This window comes from Hydra vulgaris, chromosome 02 (assembly GCF_038396675.1).
Source record: "Hydra vulgaris chromosome 02, alternate assembly HydraT2T_AEP".
NCBI classification, from domain to species: Eukaryota; Metazoa; Cnidaria; class Hydrozoa; order Anthoathecata; family Hydridae; genus Hydra; species Hydra vulgaris.
Genome location: NC_088921.1, coordinates 42,572,491 through 42,581,305, shown reverse-complemented (window position 1 = coordinate 42,581,305; position 8,815 = coordinate 42,572,491). Strand labels below are relative to the sequence as shown.

The following is an 8,815-nucleotide window of genomic DNA, read 5'->3' as shown; positions in this document are numbered from 1 at the left end:
TTTTATTTTTTCGAGTGTTATATGAACTTTTTTATCAACCGCTTCTCCTTACTAAAGATTTTTGAAAACAATTTAAAAAATATAATCAAGAAAGATGTTTTATAAAAAAAATACAGTTTGTACACTGAAAATTTGTTTTTATAAATCGCTGCATTGTTCTTTTCAAACGTTCATCAAAGAATACCATTATCATCTACTGATCAAAGGATACCATTATCATTTAATTATAGACACACACACAAAAAAATCAATAAAATTATTTATTTTTCAGTAAAATACAATTATCCAAATTAAATTAAGTGTACTTAAATTTAAAACTTATTCAACAATTTTTTTTTATTCAACAATATACTTTTTTATAAGATTGAAAAATATTTGTTTCTTAGTTACATTAATTTCAAAAAACAAAAACCATTACATTTATACAAATACTGTTGCATTTATAATAATAATAATAAAAAAAAAAATATCTGGGATATTTTTATTTAGTTTTTTTTGTAAAAAATTAACCAAGTTATATAAAAAATTTAAGTCATATAGGTTTAAGCGTTTTAAACGCGCATTACCAAACAATGGTTTTGTATCTTGAGATTTATTCCGATTGATTTGCGGTTTTGACATCATCACGACAAACTGGACAAGTTCTATTCGACTAAAAAAAATTAAAGAAACAGAAATTAGTGGAGTTCGGATGGGAAAAGCTACATGGCTTACTTTAGTAAAAACCAGAAGAATAACACTACGTTTAGATGTGGTTACCTACAGATTTAAAATGAATCTCAAGCAGAGGAGGTATTTAAAAGTATTACAAAATCAATATTGATATTTTAGAAATTAGTAAAAATAAAAGTAGTTCATTTAATTTGAAATCTACAAAAAAAAAACTTTTATATTAGAAAAAAAATTAAAAATACTTGCTACAGTTCAATATTGAAGAAACAGAAAATCAATAAAAAAGTGCAAAATATAACAAAAATATAACTATAAAAAAACTTTTAAAAGAGGAAAAAGATTTTAATCTGAACGATCAGCTGAAAGTATTTGCACTTCGTTTACCGTTACTTACATACTTTAAAAATAAAATGCAAAGCAAGTATGAAAAATGAAGTTCATGATTTAAATTATAGTTACATTAGCTGATTAATTTTTATATTATTTATAGCAAGCTTATTTTTTGGGTAATGCTGAGTTGTGGTTTTAATATTTTCTCTATTTTTCTTATATTTAAAAATTTGTACATTTTAATAAACAGATCATGTTCAAATCCAGTTTAAAAATTTTTTCATAACATTGTATATGCTTATTATTTTATAGTTATTTTAAAAAAAATTATTAGAGACTCGAGACTCGCAGATTGAGATTCGAGACTCTAAAATGCAGATTTTAGATATTAACTCTGGTTTTTCTTTTTACAATAAATCAATTTTGTGTTGCAGTACAAAACAACAACTGTGTTGTGTTATAGTTTTTTTTGTTTTTGTTTGTTAATTACCTCCCTAAATTCGACAGAGAGGGGAAGGGGCGTCTATTACAGTCAAGGAGGTAATATTTTTTAATTTTTATTTAATTTTTTTAAATTTAATTGTGGTTTCAACCCTCACTTAACTCAAGCTCTCTGTTTTAGTTTGGTATTATTTAGAAAAGCTGATAAATTATTAAGAAGTATTAAGCTCAGGGTAACAAGAATGATCCCTGATGATCACTTTAAAAATTTTGCAAAAAAAAAAAAAAAAAAAAAGACTGAAAACAGTCAGATTTAAAACATTAGGAAAAAGACAAAAAAGAAGGGATTTGATTCAGAAATTCAAAAATTTAAAGATATCAACTGCGTAAAATTGTATTACCGACAAGTTTTAAAACCTAATTAAAACTACAACAAAAGGTCACAGTACGAGTACCTAAGAGAAATTCAGAAAATCACAGTATGAAGTATTCAAGAGATATTTGTAAATTTATTATTTGACCCGAAATAAATTTATTGCAAATAGAGCGGCAAATGATTGGAATAATTTACCAAGTGAAATAGTAAATTAGACAAATTTTAATTAATTTATGACTTGTAATTTTTAAGAAACGGGTGTCATAGTTTTATTAAAAACATTCACTGGTTATAACCAGTTACAACAAAGATTATGATAATAAAAATAATAAGATCAATTACTGCCAAATAAAATCAAAGATAATATAACTATTGGTCTGTTTGACAATGTTCAGCAGTGAACAAACTGCCCCTATAAAGTTGCCTTAATAATAAAATGTAAATGATTTTTTAAAAATGCCAAAATTAGTACTATTTTGCAGATAAAACATTTGGGTGTGATTCCGTGAAGACACTTTGTGAAAATGTTAGCCTAACTACCCAAAACATGACAACTTACCTCATAATTTCTAAAAATAAGTCCAAAATTCTGCTCTAAAATAGTCATAAACCCCTGCCCAAGCAGCCCCTTCCTCCTTCATAACTAAAATAATTTGAGTTAAAACAGATCAAATAACAAGATATCCTACCCTTAACCATTTATCAATACATTTAGAATGAAAATCATGAGTGCATGGTAGTCGTCGAAGTTTTTCTCTGTTGACATATTCACTCATGCAAACAACACATTTACTATTTGTCTCTTTAGCAGTACCAGTACTGAAACGGAATGAAGGGATAGTGTCTAATTCTAAAAAACAAAAACAAAAAAGATCATCTTATGAAAATACTTCTATAAATTAAAATCAGGAAATATGCTATTTCTAAAATTTACTTGCATCAGCAACTAAAAAAATACTTAATGGTTATATATCAATTATCATTACTTTCAGTAAAAATTTACAAGAAACAAACTATGTATTCAATATTAAACTTATTTTCTGTGCAAATGTGAAATAGGCAGTCAAAAAAGACACAATCATAATCTATGCCTTACTTTACAAGTGAAATATTAAGTGACTTCTTTTAACGATTTTACTCTTTATAAATAAGACACATGTTATAACTGTAAACATTTGATCAAAGTAAAGCAACTACTTATGTCAAGTCTTACTAATATCATAATTCCTATTGGTCAATTCAATTTTACTTAATGACCATTTAGATTTTATTCAACATTTATCATAAGTTTTTATTAAAATGTTATCAAAACTTTTTCAAAATCAAAATTTTTCACCTAATTAATAGGCCTATTCACTTTTTAAATGTAACAATAAAATTTAATCATTTAAAGAATCAAAATATAATTTAGCAATTATTTAGCATTTTATTTTTAATTTTAATAATGATAATAAGATTATTACTTATTTTTAAATAAAATATCACAAGTAAATATTATCTCTTATAGCATATTTATAGCAAGTAAATATTACCTTTTTAAAATAAAATCGTACAAAAAAGTAAAACCAGCAGTTGCTAAAGCACAAAGTTCACTGGGTTCAAAAAATTTTTTTTTTACTTATTTAAATTTGGACTTAGTTAAATCATTGTATTTTACACTAGTGAGACCTCATCTCAAATTTGCAACGCCAGTTTGGAACCCAAATCTAAAAAATGATATAGTAGAACTTGAAAAGGTACATAGAAGAGCTGCAACGTTTATTCCAGATCTCAAAAACCTACCATATGAAGAAAGACTTTTGAAATTAAATTTAACAACTTTATAAAATAGGGAGAACAAGAGAGGATTAAATATACAACTATAAAATATTGAATGGCTTACAAATTGTGAATTGGTTCAAAAATCCAAAACTGGTTTCCTTACTAACAAGCGATGGTCCTTCATCAAACATACATTGACATAATAAAAGAATAAAAAGTGAAAAAACTAAGTGTTACTCAAGAAGTAATTCAACAACAGAATAAATAAAATTTGTAATACTTTGTCGAACTATGTTGTTTATTCAAGGTCCTTAAATTGTTTTAAAGCTAATTATGACCATTTATAACATTAACTGATGTAATAGCATCTAATGCAGTAGTGGTGTGGTATGTGGATGTAATAGCATCTCATGTGGTAGTGGTGCGGTAGTGGTAATAGCATCTCATGCGGTAGTGGTAAAGCGCTCACTTCATAAGTGTGAGGTTCCGAGTTCAATCCCCACCACGTCCCTGGTAGTACGCACTCAACTTATTTCTCAGCGCAGCAGCCTTGTTTATCAAAGTTTGTGTTTCTGAGTCATAGAGTTGAGAGAGGGTTATAACCACTATTAAGTAGCCTCCTCATCTGTAGTGGCCTTCTCGACCTTAAGGAGGTGAATAACAAAAAAAAAAAAAAAAAATCTCAGTATGCTCTGCAACAACAATGCGTATAATGTTGTTACAGCAAATACTTTATAATTATTTTTGTTGATAAACTTAAGTTTGTTATAATTTAATTTATTTGATTTGAGGTTTACATACATATTTTTGATAGAATATGTACTCTATAAAAAAAAAGCTTTATTTGATTTGATATAAACAGTTGTAAAAAAATGAATTATCTTATAAATAGCTTTTAAGAAATAAAGGGCAACCATTTATTTTTTATTTGTTGCAATGGATACATTTTCAAATATTAAAATAACAATATTAAAAAAAATAGCAATAAAAGTAGACATAAAAAATGACCGTACGATTTAATTTACATACTTTTTTGTCTAAAATATTACAATTTTTATTAAAAATACTTTGTTGCACCACAACCATTTTTAATTATGGCTTCCAAACAACATGGCATGGATTTTACCAATTTTTAGGTAAACTTTGATGATATATTACCAATGTAATATATCACCAAAAAACAGAAATAAACAAAGTTACTTTACAGCCAAATAAGTTAAGCGCTGGACTTTTATAAATTGTAAATAGAGATCAGTATTTTATTATAAGAATTATTTATAAACTGTTTTGTTTGCTACTTAAAAATAATTATATCAAAAAGATAAATTTATTTTGTCAATGTAAAAAACTAACCTGTTTTTGACAACCCACGTAATTTAGCAGGGCCAATTCTTTCAGTTAAATCCCACAATGCCTAAAATAAAAACAATAAATAGTTTATAAAAGGAATAAAAAATTAATATTTTAGACAATTAAAATTTAGTAAAAAATGAATATAAGTTAAAATTAATAAATTAAACATTTACCTCAAAATCTTCTGTTTGAAAATGATGCAATCGAGGGGGAGGAACACGACCCCAAATACTATCCCTTTTTTAAAATTAAAAAAAAATAAGCTAAAATAAAGATTTTAGGAAAAAAAAAAAAAAATACAGTATAAATTTTAATTCTATTTAAATAAAACCTTTTTTAGCCAATTTTAAGCTTACTTTAATTAAAAAAGAAATATATTAATTTAAAAGTTTTAATTAAAAAAGAAATATATTAACTTAATAAAAAGAAATATATTAATTTTAATTAAAGAAAAACTTCAAAAAAAAGACAAAATAACTTACATAAGAAAATCATTTGATACTAAATTACGACTAAGTAGTGTGCGCTGAAAAAAATTTTTTTTTTTAAAATTCTAATACCATATCAAATTATGATAATATATAAATTTAATACTAACAGGATAGATAGGATCATTCAAAGAGGTGTGTAGGTAGTCTAAATTGCGAGGACGCATTTCACGGACAAATTCAACATCAGTCTAAATTTTAAAAAATTTAATTTTATGTTGAATGTTTAAAAAACTTAAAATAATTTAAGAGTAATATAATTTGACTTCTAAAACTAAAAATATTCTGAAAATATGGACAATATAAAAAAAAACTAAAACTAAAAATATTCTAAAAATATGGACAATATAAAAAAAAACTAAACTAAAAATATTCTGAAAATATGGACAATATAAAAAAAAAAAAAAAAAATTCTCTTGTACATAGCTTTCATTATTAATTAAATTTGAAGGATTTTTTTGTAAGAAAATAGATACCCTCAGTATCACATTAAAAAAATTTTTTTTTTTTTTAAATTTATTTTTTTAAGGCTGAGAAGAGCTATAAACTGCTATAGCTAAAAAAAGTCTTCTATCATTCGCTCTCTTCTTTGTTTTCTGTTATCTCTCAACTAAATTAGTGGTTGCTTGCAGCCTTGTTGGCTGTCAATTTGTAAAATAAAACAAAAAAAAAGCTAAAACTAAACAGCTGTAAGCTGTAAATTATGTCTGTCGATGTTTTTAAAAACAACAAATAGATTTTTTTTTAATGTTAACTCACCTCCTAAAGCTATTACAGACAAGAAGGCTACTTAATTGTGGTTACAACCCTCTTTCAACTCTAAAATTCCGAAACACAAACCTTGACAAACAAGGCCTGTGCGCGGTAGAAACAAGTTGATTTAAGTGGTTGTAATTAGAACTCACCTTTTATGTGACCTTTTAGGTGTAATTTAATTTATAAACAAACTTTTGAAATATTTTGCAACAAAATCTCGAAATGTGAATTGTTATTTTATATTTAATTTGTCCCAAAATATTTCTTTAGTTATTATACAATAATATTTTATAAAAGCTAAAATGATGGTCTACTATGTAGATTTGGTCATGGGGTCTTAGACAGGTAACAGGTACCAAAGGTGTTTAAAATACGGACTAAAATTTATCAAATTATAAAGTGTAATAATTTTCAGTAAGAACAAAAACCTTAGTTACATAACTGAAAATACTTGCTATTCAATTTTAAAAATTTTCAACTTTAATAATTTCCAATTTTAAAAATTTGCCAAAAAAAAGTACTAGTTTCTATAAGTATTCAATAAAAATTTGTAATAAAAATAAATTCTAAAAGGATTTCAACAGCTGCAATATTTTTTTAAAATAATAACAAAAACAATCAAAACAATGACAAAAACCATGATAATTTTTTCAAACTAAAAACATGACAACAACCATGATAATTGTAAAGAAAATCAGCTTAAGATTTTTTAGGAAATCAGGGTTGCATGGTTTTTACCAAATGGTTTAAACCATTGGTTTAAACCATGATTTAAACAATTAAAAAAATGTTGGTTTAAACTAAATTAATGTTTTTTTAAAAAGGTTTGAACTTACAACAGGAAACTAAAGAGGGTTATGTTCACAAATAAAACTAATCTTCAATATAGATGATCTTTTTTGAATCAATGGTTTTTATTTTTGTTTTTTCATAAAATAGAGTCCTCAGTGTTATTATAGAACTGAGAAGTAATAAATTAATAATAACACTTATTTATCTGTTTTCTTCTACAGGGTGTTTCTCCTTCAATAGGTTCATCAAGATACATTGCTTTCAGATGAATTTATTTCATCAGGAAGTTTTATATATATATGTATATATATGTATATATATATATATACATATATATATATATATATATATAATGTAATATATGACATCACAGTATATATATATACATATTACATATATATACATATATATATACATATATATATACATATATATATACATACATATATATATATATATATATATATATATATATATATATATATATATATATATACACACATATGTATATACATATATAAATATATATATATATATGTATATAAATATATATATATATATATAAATATATATATAAATATATATTTATATTTTTAGCAAAAGTATAAGTAGTTCTAACATAATTTATTAATACCACAAAAATGTCTGTGCATCACAGTATATATATATATATATATATATATATATATATATATATATATATATATATATATATATATATATATATATATATATATATATACATACATATAGTTCTATAGTTTGTTGCGTTTGGGAAGCACGGAAAGAAAAAAGTGATTCTTACACCAACATATACGTCACTTTTAATTACTTTTGACTTTCGTTCAACATTTGTGTGTTGGACGAAAGTCAAAACCATTAATTTAATTACAAATTAATCGTTTTATAAAAAAACTACAAAAACGCAAATTTAATTGACCAAAATGTTTTAAAAAACATTCTAAATGTTTTTAAAACATTCTGAATGTTTTTAACAATATAAACAATGTTTTTATTTTTATTTTTTTTAATAAAATGTTTTTATTTTTATTTTTTTTACTGTAAATCATGCGCGGAGTGTTGCTACATCGACTATCTTATAGCCTGACTCGCAAGAGAGTGCTGCTACATCGACTGACAAATAGCCTGACTCGCAAGGGAGTGCTGCTACATCGACTGACCCGCAAGGGAGTGCTGCTACATCGACTGACAAATAGCCTGACCCGCAAGGGAGTACTGCTACATTGACTGAGGGTTTGGTTGGGGCAGGCAGTCTATCATTAATAAAAAAAAAAAAATTCCGGTCTTGCATTTTAATTTTTACTTTTTGTCAACAAAATATGGAAAAAACTTTCGGACAACATATAAGGGTTCTATATATATATATATATATATACAACCCGTAGATGTTGTCCGAAAGTTTTTCCATATTTTGTTGACAAAAAGTAAAAATTAAAATGCAAGACCGGAATTATTTTTTTTTATGAATTGAGAGACTGCCTGCCCCAACCAAATCTTCAGTCGAGCAACACTCCCTTGCGGGTCAGGCTGAAAGATAGTAGATGTAGCAGCACTCCCTTGCGGGTCAGGCTATTTGTCAGTCGATGTAGCAGCGCTCACTTGCAAGTCAGGCTATAATATAGTCGATGTAGCAACACTGCGCGCATGATTTTCAGTAAAAAAAAATGAAAATAAAAACATTTTGATGTAAAATTTAAAAATAAAAACATTTTTATAAAAAAAATAAAAAATAAAACATTGTTTATAGTGTTAAAAACGTACAGAATATTTTTAAAACATTCTGGTTAATTAAATTTGCGTTTTTGTGGTTTTTTTAAAAAACGAT

General features: G+C 25.2%; 1 protein-coding gene across 1 annotated transcript in view; it reads right to left on the bottom strand.

The window, feature by feature from the left end:
- Positions 1 to 247: 247 nt before the first annotated feature.
- The window catches only part of LOC100210297 (uncharacterized), a 42,145-nt gene continuing 33,577 nt past the window's right edge, over positions 248 to 8,815 (bottom strand). Inside the window, exons 5-10 of the mRNA XM_065790990.1 lie at positions 5,532 to 5,612; positions 5,416 to 5,459; positions 5,107 to 5,170; positions 4,934 to 4,994; positions 2,509 to 2,669; positions 248 to 652 (exon numbers count right to left, since the gene is read on the bottom strand). Of these exons, the coding sequence (XP_065647062.1) occupies positions 593 to 652; positions 2,509 to 2,669; positions 4,934 to 4,994; positions 5,107 to 5,170; positions 5,416 to 5,459; positions 5,532 to 5,612 (471 nt within the window). The 3' untranslated portion in view covers positions 248 to 592. The remainder of the gene's footprint in view (positions 653 to 2,508; positions 2,670 to 4,933; positions 4,995 to 5,106; positions 5,171 to 5,415; positions 5,460 to 5,531; positions 5,613 to 8,815) is intronic.